This window comes from Bombus fervidus, chromosome 16 (genome assembly GCF_041682495.2).
Source record: "Bombus fervidus isolate BK054 chromosome 16, iyBomFerv1, whole genome shotgun sequence".
In the NCBI taxonomy this organism is placed as follows: domain Eukaryota; kingdom Metazoa; phylum Arthropoda; class Insecta; order Hymenoptera; family Apidae; genus Bombus; species Bombus fervidus.
This window is the reverse complement of record NC_091532.1, coordinates 609,721-632,336: the sequence shown is the minus strand read 5'-3', so window position 1 is coordinate 632,336 and position 22,616 is coordinate 609,721. Positions and strand designations below refer to the sequence as shown.

The 22,616-nt window shown below is 34.2% G+C and overlaps 1 protein-coding gene across 1 annotated transcript in view; it reads left to right on the top strand.

The window, feature by feature from the left end:
- Dsb (scavenger receptor class B member debris buster) overlaps positions 1 to 22,616 on the top strand; it is a 40,612-nt gene that overhangs the window by 6,052 nt on the left and 11,944 nt on the right. Inside the window, exon 2 of the mRNA XM_072018980.1 lies at positions 9,255 to 10,044. Coding sequence (XP_071875081.1) covers positions 9,864 to 10,044 — 181 coding nt within the window. The 5' untranslated portion in view covers positions 9,255 to 9,863. The remainder of the gene's footprint in view (positions 1 to 9,254; positions 10,045 to 22,616) is intronic.

Genomic DNA, 22,616 nt, shown 5'->3' with positions numbered 1-22,616 from the left:
AGTCAGGAATCGCAGTTCCTCCTTCGCAAATAGACGGCAAGTGAACTCTGTCAGGCACACCATTCGTCCTTGCGGTCATTATATCTACGTATTTCTACATAGTCAGCGGATACAAAATACATCGTACCATCGTTATCGATCGAACATACTTAGAATTTGTTAAATTCCACCTTCGAATTAAATTTCGCTTCTCTCCCTTTTGGATCTTAACGAATTGAAAATTTTGCATTGGCCGTAATGAAATTTAATTTTTTAAATATTTGAGAAAATACTTTCTATGATACGTCTAGCACTCTCGTAGCATTTGACAAGTTAAATAGAAAAAGCTCGGTCAATATTGACATACCCACTATTAATGTAATAGCAATTAGGACATCGCAGATAATCGTTTACTGTTATTTTCCTGTTTTTAAAGAGAAAAATATACATATCGAGTTCGTCGATGAAAGATATAACAGAGCGAATTAACTTTGAGTAACTTTTATCATCTTTTTATTTGAATTGTCGATAGATGACGCATCTAAGTACATTCGATGTAAATTACGACGATTGGTCGACGTTTGATTCGTAATTAAATCGAAATACGTATTTAAATTATCGATAATTGGAAGAAGATTCGGCGTTGTCACCGAGGTAGCGAGCTTTAGAAAATAATCCTTTAATGAAACAATTGTATGGAAAGAATCCTTGAGAAACCGTTTGAATCGTTAAATCGTTGATACGTTATTAACGTGTAAAGTTTCAAGGTGCCTAATAATTACCTTGAAATACGTTGTCAAGGTCTTCGTTTTTAACAATTTTTTCTTATACATATAATGGGTGATCGGTTTTAGTTTTCAAGCGGTACACAGGACATACGACCGGTATCACGCATGCCGCGTGGAGCTGTCCGTGTGTTACCTCCTCATAAATCTTAACATTAAATCTTTCAAATACCTTCATAGAAACGTATAAACAATGAAAAAGTAATAAAAATTCCTTAATGTTTCTTAATATCTCTTTATTTATATACTTTTGTAAAGAAAATGTAAAAATGTAAAATTGTTGTATCTTTACTACAAAACAAACGTAACGTATATAATACAAATTCTATTTTGGATACGCTTTTATAATAACGATGACTGTTATTACTTTACTTTAAGCTTAACGTTTAGTTTTAGAAAAATATCTCGAACATATCTTTCCAAAAGTATACAATACGACGTCTTAATAGAATATAACGATCACTGTAAGCTCGCATAGTTTTGTAACACGATATAAAAAATTGAAAGTAAGGTGTAGCATATCGATGAAAGTAAATGTAGCTTGAAACATTATACAGAATCATTGCTATACCAAATTTCAGAAATGGTTTACGCTCCAAATACGAAACGAAATAGTAGGAATCAGACGCGACCATGCATTGCCGCTTTCTCTAAAACGTTCGATACGATCGAATCGCAATAATACCAACAGTATTATCCTGATACATCATTGAATAACTTTTATGATCATTCAATGAAGAAATCGTAACAGGTACCAGAAACATCAAATCCATATTTTTATAGATTTCAACACTTTTCGTGCGATACATAAAGTAACTCACGAAAGTGCTCGAACGTTCTTGAAAACAGAGTAATTTTTTTTTTTTAATCGGGCCAATCAGTTTGTGTTTTTTCGAGGATTTAGAAAGACTGGTTTACTAGATGAGACGTAAAATCGAACTTGGTATGCACTAGCTTTTGGTAACTGACAACTTCCGACGATTTTTCGACATCTCTCCACTTAGCTCAGGCTGATTTTTATAAATCGAATATCTTAGCGAGACTTTGCTTGACTTCGTATGACGATTTTGTTTAAAAAATTTGGTAATTATTGGAAATAGAAATGACATCACCGACTTTAGTGATCTTCAAATATATATATATATCATAGCAAGATTAACATTCTGAACAACTATTTTTTATACGTCGTAAAATCGCTCGCTCTTTTTATTCGTGGTAATCGTCGCTCGGTCTTAATTTTTAGGATGTCCGCAAAAATCGTTCAATAATACATATAGTATCAAATATAAATTGAAAAGTATGAAAGAGTTGTTCAAAATATTGACCTAGACAATATATTTTAACGTTCTTAAAATCGGAGAGATCGTCCATATTGCCAATAATTACCAAAAATTCTTCTCTCCATTGTATAAACTATTTTCTAAAACAACATCTTAATCTTTATGTATGAACTTTCCTTTCGCGAAAACATGACACAAAATTTTTAAGATCGATAGCACCGAGAACCTTGTTATCGAAGAGATGCGTTGCGTTTAAAATGTTCATCCTTTCTGTTCACGTAGTAATCATAAAATACGTAATTATGAAAATACAAAAAAGAAAAAGAAAAAAACATAAAGAAAGAAACGAACGCGCTTCGACGTTAATCTCGATCAAAGCGTACTCTACCAACCAAGAGGAGAAGAAGAAGAAAGAATGTTAGCGAGAGCAAGGAAAGGCAATATAGGATTGCGTTATAGGCGTTGAAAATTTCAAATGCGTGTAAAATGTACATGTACAATGTACTTACGTGCATATGTATCTACGCATCTACATGTACTTCGATCTGCATTTGTAGCGAATACACATGATCGTTAAACATTTCTTAAGGCCCTGGAGCAACCCAACGTAATTCTTTCTTAATTTATCGAGTCTTGCAAACTTCTATGCAATCGCGAGCTACTGTAACATTTACGTTTCGTTACGTTTACTAAACAGATTTTTACAAAATAGATTTGTCTTTTCAGGATATCAAAAAGCAGTAACGTTATAATATACTCGGATGGCTTGATTCTAATCGGTAATTTAATATTTGAATTTTTAACGTGGGTTAACAAATTCATTTTACAAAACATAGATTAAAACGACCATTTCCAAAACGATATATTTTAAAAAGAATTATTGAAAATTTCTTAAGAATACAACTTGTATGTAACTTTTTCAGTTTCGTATTTGCATTTTCGTATTTGTCGTACAAATTAGTATTCAGAGAAAATTAGTATTTACAGAAAAGTAGAGGATTAGTACAAAGTACATAGATCCATTGTTTGCACAAATAGATAGAACACTGTTACGTTATAATTGATCTACGATGTTATTTATGTCGTACGGGGCATTTGATCGTAAAGATATTGTTATATTTTTTAAAAGATTATACAAATTTTATAAAAGACTATATTTTTCTCTAATTGCGTCGATCATTTTTAACGAGTATATCAGCTACGTAAGGACTATATTAGTATACTCTCTCATTGATATAATCTGTCATAACACGCTTCATTAAAAATATATGGAAATGAAAGTTGTATAGAGATAATTTCTAGGAAAGAAAGTATTTAAGACTTCCGGTATTTAACACCTAAGTATTAAATGCATCTTTGTAGAGAGTAGAAAACCACATGACGTTTAGAGCAGCTATAATCCTAGAATTTCATTTCAAGCAAATTTCTAACGTAAATGTTAATTAGATATATATATAATAAAACGCATAAAATTACACCTATCTGGAGTGTATTTCGTTCTAATAACTCGAAACAGTTTCAACTTGTTCCAATTGTACAGAACGCTATACGCTATCGTCACAAATTTGAAATCACTTTTCCAACTGTACTCACCTTCGATCATCCGCTAATTTTATTATCAATACGTTAATGCAGCGAGTATCGATATTAACATCTATTAAAATTTTGTCGTTAAACGATTTTCTAAGACAATAGAGTTTTAATCATAAATTCATTTGCTACTCCTTTGATTCTCAATGGAATGCGTAGTAATCCCAAATTACTCATCACTGACAGGTCTTTGAAAACATCGACATTCGGCGTGTTTGACGTTGATGGAATGTATCGTGGAATATTAACGCAATGCTAACGTCAGAAGTAACCTCTATAACGAAGAAAATGTATCGTAACACATATGTATGTGTACGTATACGTGTTTTGTAAATTAGACAGTTGAAACTTGATAATTTCTGTGACTCGAATGTATAATTATTTCTTCCTAGTTACGATTGTATGATTATGCCATTTTTCGTTAATCATTCGTGCCATATAATTTATCCGGGGAAATACGAAGAAACTATAACAGATTACGATGCACTTGTATCATATTTACATGAAAAAAGTTCGGTTTCGGTATTAATTTTCATTAAGAACTATTTACTTGTTCTACGAGGTACTTCTCGTAAATATTACAATATCTCGATTACGTTAATCGTATTTCTTCTTGTACTATTAATATGTAAATATGTATCATTAAATAATTTACTTGTATATACATAATAAACATATCTGTTATTATATTTCTATTCAAAAGCCAATCGTTATTCAAATTTTTTGTATTTAGCATTTGGATCCTCGAATCACGCTTAATTCAGCTATACAAGTATTTATTATATTTGTTTGGAAAAGGAGTATTTAACTAAAGCAGAGTACAATATTCGTACAAATAAGAAGCGTGTACATAAAAAGTAAATCTCCAGTTACAAACCAATGTTCTTACGTGTGTTTAATGTTTATTTGTCGAATATTTATAAAATAGTTCAAAACAAATATCTCGTACGAAGAGTTAGTCGATCGTCCAAAGAGTATGATTCTGTCTGTAGCTACTTTGTTTGACGAGCAATAACGTATTCCATTTTGTATTATTAAACGTTTCAAAATACTAATATTAGGTATATGTTTGCCTTTGAAAATCAAATCTTAGAAGATTATCAATATGGATAAGTGAAACCCGCGTAGAAACAACCAATTATTCTATGTGTTTAAGTAATCGCTCGATTAATGTTTCAGTAACGAGTAACGTACATATGTACACGGATAAGTACATAGCAAGTCCACTGTATTCATATATAATTTCTCAATAATTGTAAGATATTTGTACAGAAATTTAAATGATCAACAAGCTTTCCAAGGATATTATATTCATTTCGTCATTTTTCGAAATCTAGGCACTGAAAGTTTGAAATAGTTTTCACTTCTAACACTCGTTCATTTCTATAGCGTATACGTCGGTGAAATCGGTTCGTCGTTGAATCACTGTCATGAAATATCAAATTTTTCACAAAGTTCGTGCGATTTTTACGCAAGATAATTTCTGCATTTGCCGTCAAAATATGCAGTTGATTACGATGCTTACATACCACGAAATTAGAAAAATTTATAAACTTCTCGTTAACACATTATCGTAATATAAAACGATTTAATTTATTAACAATCTAACTCGCGATTGGTAGACTGATCGCAGATGTTTATGTAAATTCACATTTTTATGAACGCAAGCGAAGAATATACAAGTCCAGATATTAATGGTTTAAGGAGAGAAACCAATGTAATCGAAGTAGTTGTCAAGTTTTTGTAATAAAGTTGGCAATCGTTTTAATAAAATGAATAATTGGTTACTAGTTGAAATATCGTGCAATGATCTATCAAGTATCTCGTATTCTTGTCGAGGAAATTCTCAGTTCTCAGGACTACAGAACCATTATCTTGTCTCTTCGGGGATGTAACGGTTTCATTGCGTGTCTATCGTTGGACAAATCCTATTTTCGTTATGCATAACAGCTCTAGTCATCTGACAAGGCTATTTCTTTGTTGTTCGAGTTTTTTCCTCGGCTCGGGACTTTTCACGGTATGTTAACGTAAGCTATAATTGGCTTAAACGATTAATACGATCTTATAACTAACTTTTTTATCAATTTTGTAATTTGTTTACTATTTTGCGATCTATATTTATTTGGAATTTGTTTTATTTATCGTGTATAATTCTCGTCTGACGGCTTCAGAGTTTTACACGCGACTCTTATCTCCTCTTCCTTCGTCCTTCTCCACCTACGCTTTCACTACTCTATATAGCCTAAACGCTTGGCCTATAGACTACACGTATAGTATAGTATGTATATTTCTACATTAACATGTCACGGTTGAGATCGCGGTTCATCCGTCAGGCACGCGTAAAATCTAATTCTAGATATTTTTAAGTTCATAATTATTCGTTCTTTATACTTCAATTGGTAATTATGTAGTTTATATATACCTCGAGTATATCTATATTTTATGTTTTGCTGATCGGGAACGAGTGGTTCCAGCGCGGTATGATCGTTGGCTGGTATATTACACTTTGCATTAATTTTAGTACAATCAAAGACTTTTCGTATATTTAGTTTCTTTCGCAAAAAATAAGCGCTACGGCATAGTTAGACTTTAAGCTACTGTATCCGTCAGATGCACCGCGATCTCTGAGATGCACACGAGCGGCACGACACCGGTTGCGATCCCGTTGCGGTGCCGCTATGCGATTGTCGCGGACAACCGATACGACGTTGCTGCGATTTCAAACTGGCTATGGATAGAACGTAGCTATACACGAAGCAGTGCCTTGCGTATTTAGTATACAAATATTTTATTACAGGAAATGGTAGAAAATACTATACAATGGTAATGTTCTGAAAGGTGCTATCGCCACGATGCTTAGGAGTTGAAAGAGGATGAAACAAACTTTTTAATTACTTTCTTACTTACGAGTATCGAGTCGTTCGATGAATCGGCAGCGGGATTCAGCTAAAGGATACCGGTACTGTAATGCGACTTGCCATATTCGACGACTTGCTCTTTCAATGTGTGATCGAAAACGAATAAAATATACATATCGAGCCTTCCAGTCGTATTCGTGTATAATCTTTTACGGACATATTAGAATATTCGAAAATAATGGTAAATAGGTGTTCGCTACACCATACGTGTATATGTATAATTGTTTTAAAAAGAGAAAGGCTTTCGGTATAATTTTCGAATTTCTTCCGCTAACAATACGATGTCAAAAGAATCCGTTCGATGGAGAAAGGTAATTAACGATGCACGGTAACGTTAAAACAAAAATATCGATATTATATTTGGTTGTTATGCTGTGCGACAATTTTGCGATTTGGCAAATGACGTGCAATCACTGCAGTATCGTTTGTTCGGTTGTGACATCGCAGACTTGTATACATTGCATAACTACAAATAAATCGCACAACGTCGCTGACGAGATCGCAACGAGACGTCGCACTTGCGATATCGTAGGGGGATCGTGTGCATTGCACAATTAAAAATATTATCCTGCCGAATCGCACAAGGACACCGCAACGACGAAGCGTTGCTCGCCTGCACCGAGTCTGAAGGAATTTTTACAAAGAAAAAGCTCCGCGGGGTTAAGTGACTATGTATACGAAAGTATGTACACATATATAGGTATAAAATTAGAAAATCTTTATCCAAAATATTTTATCAACAAATTCGTGGACTAAAGTAGATAAGCCAAGTATGTGTGATAAAATAATACTACTTTTTAACGTAATAATCAGACAAATTACTTAAGGTACATATTAATGAATCGGTATAAAAAATATGGGAAGTGAAAATAACATGGAAATTGTCGTAATATTTGTATCGAAGTGAAATATATATTCGTGCGACGACTATCGTCGAAGACAAATTGCTCGTGGAAATAAGAATACAGTTAAGCAAATTACTCTCTGATACCTTTCCGGAATTCGATATTTACAGAATGTAATCTCTAATATCTTGCAAAATATCCCGTTATGATCCTGTTACACAAATATTAGTTTAGTAAATCAGGGAAGTTTACGTTTACAAAGTCGGCAATTATATACCAAGGAACGTAGTTATTTTTAATTAAACCATATCTGGTTAAAAAGGAAGTTTAAAAGTGGAAAGTATCGAAGATTAATGAAATTAGATGAAACTTTATATCGCGGAGGATCCCCTACTAGGAATATATTTATCTTCATACGTGTAATTGGAACAAAATATGCTGCTGTATTGCAATGCATATAAAGAATAAGAATGAAAATATAAATAATGTTGCGTCATAAAATCATAAAGTCGTTTTCGAAATAATTGTGTCTTATAAACAGTAAGACGATATAAGGTTTAATATATGTAAATAGTTCTTACACGAATATACAATGGTACGAAAATTATGAAATATTGTATACGCAAGGGAATAAACTGTAACAGTAATAAGATGCTTCAGTCATGCTTAAAGTAGAATTCACTCAACACGAATTACATGTATTCGTATGTTTCGTAACGTATGTTGGACAGATTAACAGTTTTTTCCAATCGGCGCTTTCTATTTTTTGCATGTACGTGTTAAAAATTAGGATATTTTAAGATAGATTTCATTAAAAATTCAAAAGTAAATAACAGCTGATTGAAATAGCTTTCTCGAGGTTCTCTCGTAATGGGTCAACGAGTAGCTTCGTACCTCCAACTCGAACGTAAGAACTCTGATTTTACAAAATTTATGAAGTTCGTCGATTCGTTCGATCGAAAGTCAGTCGTACTTCGTTAAAAGATTTAAACTTTTCCCTAATTTTTAATAAACTATACGCGTATCTACAAATTCTGACAAAGTAGTAGTACCTTTTTTATCTCGAGACAATATTTTTCCTTTAAAACACGATTATATTTTATGTAACACAATGCGGTGTTATATTATAACGAGAGAAATATTCTTTACTACTTTCCCGATCATATATAACCATCGTATATAGCACACGAGTAAATACTAAGTACTTGTGCTAACTAGCAGTGAAAGTGTAAGTACTATTAGGAATTCTCTGTGTTGTTCGAAATTTCGTTTTCTTTAACCTTTAACCCTGTTACCATTGTACGTATAGAGACCGAAATAACTTTCATATTCCATGACGAAACTATTTACGCTTTCTATGATGTTGTTATATTTTTATCGAGGTTTCGCTTATAGTATACATTTATTAAAAATTATTTGCGTATAAGTAAAAATGCGGGTTTGCGATTCATTTTTATACAGAAATATAGGAAAGTAAGAAGCGCAATAATACAAAGAGATAGAACGATGTATTTGATACATTTAAAAATTAAACCAAAGAACATTTGTTACAGAGTGTACTGAAAATTTCAATACGAAAAACTTATAAGTTCTAGGTAGTTTTACTTTTTACGAGTTATAATGATACGTACGTACTTATATCTACGCTTCTTCGCTTTTGTTTTCGCCCGCGATTTATTAAAATTATTTATTTATTAAAATCTTTCCTCGCTATCATCGATAGATCTTTTCCCCTCTATATTACTTCTTCAGATACTGCTTTTCTCCCTTTTACGTGTCTTTGATACATCGTGGACAGAAAACTTAACAATTTAAATTAACTCACTTTACTAACATCGACTCTTTTTTCTATTTCAGAAGACGACCCTACAAAGATAGAAGCGTGCGATACCCGAGCGAAAGTCGCAGAGGATCGTTGAGGTTAAAGATGGAGAATAGCATCTCGTAAACGGTCGTGAAAGCGTAATTCGAGCTATTAAGTAACAGCGAAGAAGAGAGATATAGGGGGAAATAAGTTCGAGCAAGGAAGAATCGATCCCGATCGCGAAGAAATAAGCAAACGATTCCTGTTAACGATGTTTTAAGAAGAGATCGCGTACATCCCCGGGAACAATGTTCGGAGAAGTGACGTGAAACGATACTTTCAAAACGTAACAAATCGTAGATTAACCGAAACAAAATTTCTACGGTATAGTGGCGATAAACAGAGCACGAATTATCCAATTACCCAAATTACCGTGAATCTTAATAGTGAGATCATTAACAGTAAACTAACTCTAGCAACGGTAATTATCGCTTTCGTGATCTCTTCGACGTTTCTCATAGTATATTACATCGTGCTTAATATCGAGGAACTTTGACGAAGCCCGATCGGTATAGCGTTAGAAAAGCAAAGTTAGAACAAGTTTCAAGAAAATTGTGAAATTTCTATGATTATCGTGAAATCTGATTGCGCAATAGCTCAAAATGAAGTTCTTGGGGTCATTGTTAGGGATCAGTTCGCCAAAGAAGATGGGCAAAGAATACATGAAAGTAGGAAGAAACGCTTTATTCGGACAAAGAACGAGTCAACACGATGGCCTGTGCACGGACAAGGTTCCACGACCTTTGTCCTTCCTCGTTTCAAAGAACGGGAAACTCAAGCACGGTAAGCATATCGCAGCTACTCTATGATTTTCTGTACGGTTCCGTTAGATCGTGATGAAACGATCCGGTGTTCAAAAGCATTAGCGCGTGTATTGTACCGCGGAAGTACGACGATCAGAATCTCAATTCCGTGAGATAATGCGGTTCAATTCTTTTCCAAATTTAAATACGTCGGTAATCGTAATTCTTGCCAAGCTTTGATGAAACGACAGACTAGAATCGGCAGATCATTTTTTAAGTTAGCAAACATTGAAAATTGCTTTTCTGGTATTTAAACGATATTATCGCTGGTTATGGCTTTCTTCAGATACAAGTCTGAGTATTTCTACAAATACTATATTCTTTTAAACCTATGCAATTATACCTAAATATTTAGTTAGCTGCCGTCTTAGTCCATTATTCTGTATAAGAAAATTTTTCAATGTTTTTGCAACTAACATAATAGCGATTATTGGAAGCAAATGCGTAATTATAAGATCTTCGTGTTTTATTATAATATCGATATAAAAGTTACATATTACACATAGTAAACTTTTCACGATAGTTTCGGTTTTATATTTTTGCGTAATAAATAAACTTAAAACGACACGTCGCGATATTAAAAGGGATGAAAAAAGTAGCTGTAGAAATCCTTAAAAGGCATGTTACTCTGAAAGTTAAACTTCCTTCGAAGATGTGTAACAGACTAGAGAGTTTTCCTGCTTCCACCTTAAAATCAGGAAGAAATTCTTAATGTTACCAGAGAAACTTGAATTATCATAAGAGGTTCTCGTTTTCTCCATGTATCGTAAGGAATGCGTTTGCTAGTCGTTTTCAACTTAACTTTAATTCACCAAATGCGCTCGCTGCATAACGTTGTTTCAATGAACTTGAAATCGATATTTTATCTTATTTGGAAAAACTTTCTTGCAAAGAATCTTCCGATATGAATACTATTAACTAAAAAGAATGTAACTAGAGACAAAAATAACTGAACTGTAAGTAGGTATGCAAGTACGTACCAATAAAGTTTATTACATATATATAATATGCTCAAATTTTATTTATTATATATTCTTCTACAGATCATTTACTAAATGGTTGAAATTAATATTTATAGTTTTGTGTAAATTATCTTCATAATACAGTATTATATATTTTACCTTCAATTGTAACGATTTGATGATTATCATAATTTGATAACGTTATTAATGGACAAACGAGTATATTTTCTTTGTAACGAACGAACGTTTCGACGATTGCAAAACTTACAAACGTTCATGATTATGCGTTTAGAGAAGTATCTCATAAATATTCGATACCACAAGGATCAAACCTATATCGTCGTTTGCATAAATGTAAGAATGCAACATGGATGTACGGCAATTTAAGTTATTTCTTTAATTTCATTGGAATCTTTCTACTTTTTCAAACTTTCCATGCAATTGGCCAGTGGCTATTGCCGGGAATTTCACTCGATTGAAAAGTTTCGAAGAGAACGGGACGTCGCGTCGCGCTGCAGCGTTCAGATCGGATTCTGACCAAGCCATGCACCGACGCTCGTGACTGTAAAGCATGTTGGTTATAGTCGAACATAATCCGAAGGATGCGTAACATACGCGATAGTAGGACAACCTGTTCTACTAGCCTACTGCACCTCGACCTCCGATATTGGAAATAGTTTCTTCATAGGCTATTGTCACATCGATATCGTGTCCTGTATTTTCGCTTTTAGCAAACGCTACAGAGAAACCAGACAGTTGTTTCTACAAATCGCGTTGCCTGCTTTTATGGGATCGCACTTTCGACGTGGTGTATCATTTCAGGATGTGCCTTTCATTCCGAACCAGTTTTTCTCAGTTTTTATCTTCCGCTCTAATAAGGTGAAAGCAACGTCTTCTTAAACACTACCGAATTAAGAGGATCGTCAGAATGATATCTCGTCGGTGCTCTTATGGATTTCGTAGTTTAATTTCGGTTTCTTTGGCACGAGTTTAGCGATATTATTAAAGATTTGTTGTCTTTGCAATCACTCATCGACGAGCTCTCTGGGAGAAGGAACCTATAAGAAAAAGTCGCGAATCAAGCAATCTTCTTGGCAAAGAAGCTTTGATTCTAACTTTCCAATATTAACTACGGTTAAGCTGCCAATTATAACAGCTCTCTTACAGAACTTTCTTTTCTTTCTACATGCTCGAAATAAATAAATATTTCATAACAATTCAACTATTTGTCGATCGATACCCTCGATACATTTTTCATAGACTTATAGACTATTTTTCCAGACATCTCGTCCCATTGTCAATCCCAGGAACGTGAAAGTGCTTTTGGTAGAATTGTCTTAATGTCTTTTGACGTTTTTATCTTATCGTTTGACGTCGATGGCTAACGTTGTTCGACATTTGAAGAATTAGAAGCTGGTTTCGTTGCTATAGCATCGATATCGTGAACGATACAGTGTACTATCTTTTTAATTACGAAATCAGAGGTTTCGTTTTTACTCTTTTATTCTCTTTCATTGACCACGATACGAGATTAAAAGCAGGTAACGCGTTTGACATACGCGAGAGATCATTGAAAGTAACGTCTTACGAGAATGTACATATACATATAAACTTCGATCTTGTACTTGTTATAATGCTGTTCGTTTTTGTAGCGTAGTCCTAGTTTTTGTAGCGCAGTTTTACTTCTTGAACGACGAACGACGGAATCACGGTTTCTGCAACGCAATTGTGAAATACTGTTCGAAATGAGCGTTTGGGTACAGCGGTAAATTACACGAGTTGGTAGCGCGTTCCATTTTCTATTTAAATTATAAATCGTTTTTCAGTAAAAATAGGTAGTATAATGAATTTTACTTAAAAACCGTAGCTTCTTGTTTCGACTCTCACTCGGCTAGCTAAATATTAATTATAACGTGTTAAAAAAATTGAGTTGAAAGATTCGTGCAGGATCTGTGAGAGCGTTTCCCGAGGAAGGAAAAATCTCCTTATTCCGTTCCCGAAAATTGATAGGAAAGTTATAAACCAAGAAACCATCCTCGAGGTTAGAATTATATATCGGTAAAACAAAAATTGTTAAAAATGAATCCAGGCATGGGAATATGATAATGATCGAACTCACCTAGCTCGTTATATCTCGTCCTCTTCTTTTTCGGATATTGAATCATTTTCAAAGTAATTAGTGAAAAAATCAGCTGACAAATCGATCGAAGTTTGTACTATAAGTTAAGTACAAGCAGAGTACCATAAAATCGTCGCTACATGGCAATATCGATCTATAACGCGTTCACCGTTCTGTATCCGAAGACGAGCATGTGTACTAATCGTAATATCGTAAGTTGAACAACTTAATGGTATTCGGTTTACAGATAGGAATAATGTAAAATACACGCCTATATATATATATGTATATTTGAGATTATCGTTGAAATGTAATTAGTAGAAAAAATCAAGGTAAAGGGATACCACAGTAACCAGAACAATTACAATTGTTTTCTGTCGCAACTGTAAACGCTGATGTTTATCGTTATAAGATTACTTCATTCTTTTACAGCCCACTCCAACCGGGGAATAATTAAATAAATGAGACGCGTTATATAAGCAAATAAACGTCGTTAAATATCATAAAGGAAGGAAGAAAGTACGATATATCTTACGAAATAAAAAAACGAAAATAGCGCAATCGGGTTAATGAAATTTCTAAATAGGTACGTCAAAGATGAATCACAAAGATGATGGCACAAGTCGGCCATCGATACGGTCTATATCTTCCTTAATTTATTAAAATAGAATTGATCGAAATTACATATGGAACGGTTAGGTCTTCTTAAACTTTTTTTTTTATTCGAGAAACCTCGATGAAAGTTAATATAAGATGCCGCACATTCTGGAAAATTGACGCTACGTCCGAGCTCGTAAAAAGATTTTGAAGGATAGAACATCGTTAATGAACCGCCTTATATCGAAATAAACGATTTAACGAGTATAAAGATTGCGAATGCTTATGCATTTGTGGAAAATTTTAGACGCACAAACGTACAGAATGCATCCAATATGCAAAGATATATAAAATACATATTCATATGGTGCCCGCTATAACGTTTTGCGGATGAAGCAAGCTTCTATTTAACTTTTATTTCCTTAGCTTCTACATTCGTAAAAATGCGAGTTTATATTAAGAATCCGCGGTTTAAAACCAACGTGTGTAAAAATCAATGTTTAACGCGTACCATTGGAAAATGTGAAAGCTTCACAGTTTTATCAAAGAACGATTTTTCGGACGATCGTCGCTATATCCCTATCCAAACCATCACATACATCTCCGATCTAAATCTGTTTCAATAGCCGATAGCAGACAGAAACTTTCCTTGGCTGGGAAAAAATCATGCACGGTTATTCGTAACGCGTCGAAGTTCTTCTCGCAGCGTAAACCCGATTAACGAATAGCCCCTTCCGCTGGAATGCAGTCAGGGTTACAAAACCGCACCTGTTCAAACATTTTTACACGGTGGGTTGCAAAATATATGTACCAGGGCTAGCGCGTTTCCGAAGCATAAGCCGGAGAGCTAGAGAGAGAGAGAGAGAGAGAGAGAGAGAGATGTAAGGCGCTCGTAGCGATCGAAAGCAAGAGGGATACGCACGTATTCGTGGACTTGGCAATTTTGAGATTACTTTCACTCTCGGCCGTTCAGAGAAACTCTGGAAGAAGTACGGTCCACAGTAACGCAGACATTTTTGACTTGCTCGACCGGCTCCGTCACGTATTCGATATTACGTGATTCATAGGCTATTAAGTAACCGTACTGATGAGATAAAAGTACATAACATCTATAACAACTTGCCGATGGTCCTCCCAGTGTTGTAACCTACTTCGTACTGACGACGAGTCGCGTTATTTCGTTTCTATGGAATCATCCGTTTCGAGTAGTAACGCAAGCTCTTTATATTTCTATGACAACTGACCATTGACGACTGAAAGAATTTACTAAGACAATGTAAAGTCGTATTAACCGATTACGAGGAGTTTTTGGAGCTTAACAAAAAAAAAAAAAAATAAATAAATAAAAACAAATTAAAAAAGTACAGGACAAGCAAACAAATAATTCCTTTCAGCAAGCTTTTGATTTTCAAAGGAAGATCAATATTTTTGTATATATATTTTGTTCTTCCGTTACTGATAGATTATTTTTCAACGATTGTTGTTGAGACACGTTCGAAAGGGAAGAAGGAGGAAGAAACTCCGGTATTTGCAGTGTTAAATAGCATTATAGCGAAGCCGATTAACTCGCTATGGTATACACGACAAGAAAGAAAAATGGTTAGAGAAAGTATTTGCATACCATTTTGTCTATATTATAGCATTTAGTACTAGGTATATGAATTTTCGTACGGCTATAAAAATTTGATATCAAGAAAATGATACGCAGAACTTGATGAAAAAATGCTTCATTTGAAAATCGGAGTATGTGTAAACATCGTTCAGAACCGTGGAATATTTAGTTTTCGTAGAAAATGGACGTTCCTTTGCCTCATTATACTCGTAATACGAGCAATAGCATTGTATAGTTACGAAGTACTATAATAATAACAGTATTCGATCAAAGGGAAGTAAAGTTTGCTTCAGTGAAGTAAAGTGGTTATATAGTTAATTACATCCTGATATTTCATCTGTGTAATTAGTAATAAATTGTTCTAGCATATCAGAATGAAATATTGTCGCTACGTATAAAGATAATTATATGCAAGCGCTACTATACTTATGAAATAATAACATACAAGTCTCTTAGAACCTGTGTATTTATTGGAATGCCGTATGAAATCTAGGGCATTTTAGCGACTTTGATATTTTATACGTGGAATTATTATAAAGCTTTTAAACACTACGTTTCACGGGATATTTCAGATTTTATATGTAGCAATACATACGTTGGAAAGTTAGGATTCGTTTGAAAAAGGTAAAAGTCATCTTTTACAACTTTTTCATGCGTAATGTTTCGTAATTAAAATTTAAACAACACATTTTGGAGATTAATGCCAGTTAGATATATCGTGTATATATATATATATATATATTCCAACAATAACCGATAGCTTTCGATAACTGTCGCTTGTTACAACATCAACCGATTTCGATAAAATGTCCAGCATGCTCATACGTGTATAAATGACTCCTATCGATATTTTGTACAAATTGGATACTCTTCTCCGTTTTTATTTTCCAATTGTTTTATTATAAACCAATTATTTAATTTATACAATACGGCACGAGTCGTTACGTCTCGACATCTAAACGAGTGACGAATAGTATGAACGGCCTTGTATCAAACGCATGTTTCGATGTTCTGTCGTGCCGGTGCCGCATCTTTATACGCGTCTTAAAATATAAAAAGTATTTTACATCAAAAAAGTAAATAAAGTAAAAGTTGAAATTTTCCAATAGATGAAACGAGTACCTGTCGTAACATGTTTGTTGGCCAGCGGTATACATATTTTATTCCGATACGAAGGTAATCTGTGAGATACTCGTTTCGTTCTTATTTTAATGTTTGCATAGTGTACGCGCAAGAACGTTCGATCCGAACATCTATTTCGAGAAGTCGATATTTACGATCGCTTCCTCGATGCCAGTTCAGTGAAATTCCTTTTAACCGAACGAAGATTTAGCTTCAGCCCCTGACATTTCCTTTTCCTTCTTGATCGTTACCTTGATCGTTAATATTTCCACATTCGTCAGACGCGAAGCATTTTTTTACTCTTCATTTCTCAAGGAATATGTATAGCTTCCTTTATTGTATATCTCTATCATTCGTACGTGACAATAATATATAAATGTTACAACTTACTACTAGACTTTGGATTTTTACGCATTTATGGGAAATTCCAAGGTGCAAAAGTCACCAAAAGCAAAACGGCACCTGATCTTGTACCATCAGCATTATTCTTCTCGATTAACGAAATAGGTAGTGTGTTACAATCGAAAACTATTCTTTGTATCTTTCGAGGAATCAACGTCTTTAAGTCGTACTACTTTTAAAGCAAGAATGCGATATATTACCGCACTATTGCTTATCAGTTTGCTTTTTAAAAGTTCGAGAAATAAAAATTATATCAATGACCTATAATAGATCTACCTTTTATCAAGATCAAGATATTTCGCCATAGTGCATCGTTTACATTTACGTCACAGGAAATGTAAAACGATTCGGAATAGATGGTGCGCGTAAAAACGAAATACGAGCGAATTTATTCTACAAGAATTCCTCGGATATTGCCCGTTATCCTACTTTCAGGATATACACTTTCTACGATTGTTGCTTTGCCAATCTTTTGTGGTAAATTGCTTATGTTTAAACGGGAATTGGTAAATGAAGCGTACATACGTACGAGTTAACTGTTCCTCTGTACTGTGAGTCACTCGTTCTTAAACTCATCGACAGCAAATTTCAGCATAAAAATGATTTAATACCTCAGTTTGCGATGATGTATTGCTATAACAGTAGCGAGGAAGCGAAACTATCTTTCTTTCGAACGATATTAGTAAAAACGATATTTAACAGGTAAATAATGAAATTTGTAAAACGCTATTAACGTCTTAAGGTAATTTATAATTTTGTTAGAAATATAAAAATATATATTCGATCGAAGCTAACGCAAAATGTGTTAAAAAATATAAAATTCATTTCATCAACGATCTAAAGACAACTCTACAACTATATTTCTACTTAGACGTACAAGATGTGACGCACAACTACTTTAAGGATATTCCTCGTTACATTTACTTTTCTATAAAGAGCTGTTAACATTAACATCGACAACAAAATATCAAAGTTGCACGGCTATATGTTTGCTATTCGTCTCGTGCGTCTTTATAAATAACGTTCTTCCGTTTCGTGCCGGTGACAAATGTATTAAGTGCATTTACTTCGTGGAAGTATTTACTAACCGTTAAATACGCTAAGATTGACGATAACAAATAAATGATTGACATTTAGCGTCACTGCTACACGTACTATTTCCTTAAAAATGTGTAAAAAAACTAAAGTGTTTGGAAAGATTAAAAGATGATAGCGCTTAAAATAACATAATTCTATATAGCTTCTTCGGAAGAGCAAATTTAATTTCTCTTTTCATTATAACTAGAATAAAAAGTTGTATAGTATATAAATTTATATTTTCGTCAATTGATAGAAAATACGAACGGACTATGGTTTTTGAAAGATATTTTAAGACTTTTTGAGATGCGATAGTTATACGACGCGAGGAATAAAAATATTTATTCGTAACTTTTAAACTATACAATAAAACATATACGCGTGTCATCGCACGACTTCATTTAAAAAACAGCGTAAATACCTGTAGGACATCTGTATATTTATTCGTCTCTTTACGAGGTACGTCTACTATGTATGCAGGATGTCACACGCAATTAGGGCAAGCCGCAGCATTAAAGCGGCAGAGGATAGAAAAAGCGATCGTTAGGAAAAACGAAATGCTTTCGAATGATGCATCACGCGATGCATGTATCTTCTTCGAAAGTGGAAACGTTTCATAGATTTCAAGGTCACCTCGATCTTTTTAAATGGAACTATCTATCTCTTTTATTCGCCATACGTTGGATGTTTAATTCTCTACAAAATGTATTAACGTACTTGCATCGAAAGATAATTGATTTAACGTGGTAAAATTTATCGTACGAAAGGCAAGGAGAGCATAAAGAAAAACAAGTATTGCGTTGTCTTTCCGCCTTAAAATCTGGGACTTGTCGACTATTTCGCGCGTGATAATTTCCGCGCCAAAAGGATCGGTCTCGATCTTAGCCTAACGTTCGTGTCCCGCTACGACGACCAGCTCTCCTCTTTACGTTTGCCGTCTTGTCGTGACACGCACCAGCATCAAATTGCCGGAATTGCTTCCAGGATTGGCTCCAGATACTGTCGAACGTATCGAGATGGAGATCGACGAAGGCGCTTCCCCGAGGTTCGTTTGCGCAGTCTTGGATGCGGTACCGGGTCTGTCGAGTCTACCGAGTCTATCCTTAATGCGATTCTCTTTGATTTCACTATCTCCTAATTGTTCCTCGCGGGAGGCAACAACTGCCGGCACTCGGCCCATACCGGGATGACGCGCGTTTTGTTTGATCCGACGGCGAGGCGTCACGGACGCTGCGTCTTTCCGCCGGTCGTCTTTACGGATCGATGTTGACGCTGGCACCTCGTCGATGTAGCGGCTCAGACATCCTGGGAGGCGTAAATCATACGTATTTCCCAGGATGGCAAGGTATCGCGGATTTCTTGCCGCTACTTTTTTGGATTCTTGCATGTAGGATATGCCTCTCCCTCGGACGAGTTCTTCTTAGCGGGATCAACGTTCCGTGGCACGGACATTCATAGACATTCATAGAGAGTTCAGGACGCACAAATCCGACTTGCAAGGTACTCCGATAATTTCGATTCAGTTTCCTCAAGTGGTAGTGACGTCGTCGTTTCGTACTACGCTCTCGATTGTTTGATAATCGTGAAACGGGAATGTCCCTGCACCCGTTAACGTCCCTGCTTACACGCCGACGCTGTGGAAAATATCGTTTTTCGGGAGATAGTCGTTCCTGTTGCAGAGGATCGCTCTTGCCTCTTCAGAAACGTCACCATCGGCGTCCGATCGTCCTTATGTCTCCGCAGAATTGACCCAAGTTCCGAGTTACGAGAATTTCGCGTTATCCACGTTTGGGCTCGTCGGAGATACTAGCAGGCGGCGAGCTCCCCGAGGAGTTTAAACGCTTGGAGTTTCTTCGATAGAAGGCAGATACTCACCGTATGATCCTCGCACATTGAGTGTGACAGCTGTATATAGCACACATTTTGTATTATTTACAACAAACATTATAGATTTTCAGTTTCGAGTCTGATTTTTCAGTTACGAAGGAGTCCAAATGTTTAAATAAAATCTGGGATAAGTTAAGAATGGGAAATTCTTTTGTCCGAATAAAACTTTGTTAAACGTCTAAAATTGTAATCTTTTAGGACTTATCCGAGTTATTTAGAGTCTTCGATGAACGAAAAGCAACGATTGTCGATCTTTAAAGAAATTCTTTGATCAGCGTGGGAAATTAAAACGAATTAACGGCTTAAGCCTAATCTCTTCAATGACCTTGGCGTAGAATTACATCTGTTCCAGATTCCCTGACTTAAAAGAAAAGGAAAATGGAAAATCAAGCCGAGCACGTTTTAGTTCGCGTGCTACTTTTGAAGACCTTTCACATATTTTCCTAATAATAGTCTGGGAATCGATTGTCGCAACGTTCAAAGCAAAATAAAGCTAAGACCTTCGTCTATTCACGATCGTACGTAACACTCGCATTTTTTTTCGAAACTTTGTGCAACCTAGAGACATGGTTTTTGTTCTACCGGATGAAAATTATTAGAATCATCGATTTAACATTGAAACGTCCATTGTCGAATTGGCGGACTTTTATTTTTTTTGTTCAATATCCAGGTACAACCCTTCTGCAGTTTTATTGTACGCATATAGATGAAGATACTTAATGCTGATACACCTATGGAGAAATATACAGATGTTATTACACTGTGGATTTTTATGCAAATATTTTTACGAACGCGGCTAAAGAGATGGAACCCAAAATAAAGACTCGGCTTACCTGTTAAAAATTATAACGATTATCGTACTTTATATATTTATTTATTAAATTCATTCCGCGTGTGTGATATGATATATTTTATCAATAATATAATTAGCGAATGGTAGAAAATTTTATCGATCGATTTGGACGCTCGATATGAAGGGATTGTTCGAATTATAATAAAGCGTACAAACGCGTCTAGTTTGGTGGACCTGAAGGAAAGATACCATAAAACACGAATGAACCGTAAATTTCATTCCTGAGAGATCGTTGGCCTTATATGGTGCAAGAAATAGCTGCAAACGTAGCTTCCGTTCAGCGATTCTTGACAAGCAAGCAATTTTTGCAAAGCACCGTGATTATATTCGACTTAAGGGAGATTTTTAAATTCCGTTTCGTACGACTACCATTGACTTCTTTCGTCTGTTTTTACCTAAATCCTAAGTAATTAAAGCTTCACGTAAATACCTACTCGTATTTCCTTGTCTCCACCAGCATTAAAAATTGAATAAATTTAATATTTTCGATTAAGAAACATTATGTAATATCGATAATAGAAGTCCATATTTAAAAAGAACAATATTAATTACCATAAATATATATATTTCATAAATTATAAGCAATTAAAATAATTTTCGAGCGTTAAACACTAATAAAACGATAATAGATTGAATAATTTGCTTCATTTATACTTTCAATGTTCATGTTTTATGCAAAAGTATCTTATCAAAGAAATAAATTCGCGTCATTGAATAAATATTGAATATGATCGTTAAATAAATATTCGAACTTAATAAATCGCTTTGATATTCATTGAATTATAAATTACATTTAACGTCTAATAAAAATCGGACTAGTAATCGAATTATTTATAAAAAGGAAAAGCAAGGTGATCGAGTGTACTTAATTGGTTCGTTTCATGTACATAATAGCAACGCTCCGTTCTTGTCTTAGTAAAAAGTACATTTTATTAACCAATTCGTTTAGAAATCTACGTATAATGAAATTATTAATAATTAAATTATAACAACTAAATCGAAGAGAAAGAACGTGCAAATTAATAAAATTAATATCGTATCTACGGATGTATTAAAACTGATAAATATTTGCGATTCGAATCGATTGAAAATTACTGAATAATTTATAAAGTATCGATAAATGGTTATAAATTAAGCCTACAACAAGTAAGAATAAGTTAAACTTAAAATAATTAAATAAATTCGTAAACTCGCATCTGTTAACTTACAAAAATATGTTTGAAAAATTTGTATAAATAGGAAAACGCTTCAAGTAGGCAAGCAACGAATAGTCATGAATAGTCTCGTGAATAAATAGTACTTCTTGCTAACAGATAATCGCGAGAGTTCTTGCATTACAGTACTCTAACGATGATGATAGTTAAGAATGCGAAACCGTAGGAATTATTATAGGTGTTAGCAGGAATAATATGGGTTTTTTTTTATACAGAACATATAAGTTTACACAACAGGTGCGATTAAAAGCGAATTTACGTCGTAAATTATACAATATCGCTAAATATTCAGCAGAAATTTAACTAATATTGAAAGTATCGCGACAATATGACAAAATGTGTCGAGTAGTTTAAAATATTTTACGATATTTACATATTTAGAGGAGGGCAATTTTTTATTTGTATAATTTCGATAGAATTATATTTACGATCCAGCTAGTTTAGAATAACATTTGCGATCGAATATTATGAAACAGGTTTCGATTATGTATGGATATTGTAAAAAAGAAAATAGTAATTTCATCAGGGTTAGATTATTTATTGATAGGTTAACAACAATGTTAGATAAGAGGCATTTCAAGGAGAAAATATTTTTAACTTGCACGAGATTAAATTTAATGCTCGCTAAATCTTTGGTAAACAATCCTTAAACGGATCTGAAAACTTTCTACAAGATAGATACGATTTCTAACTTTTTAACTAAAAGA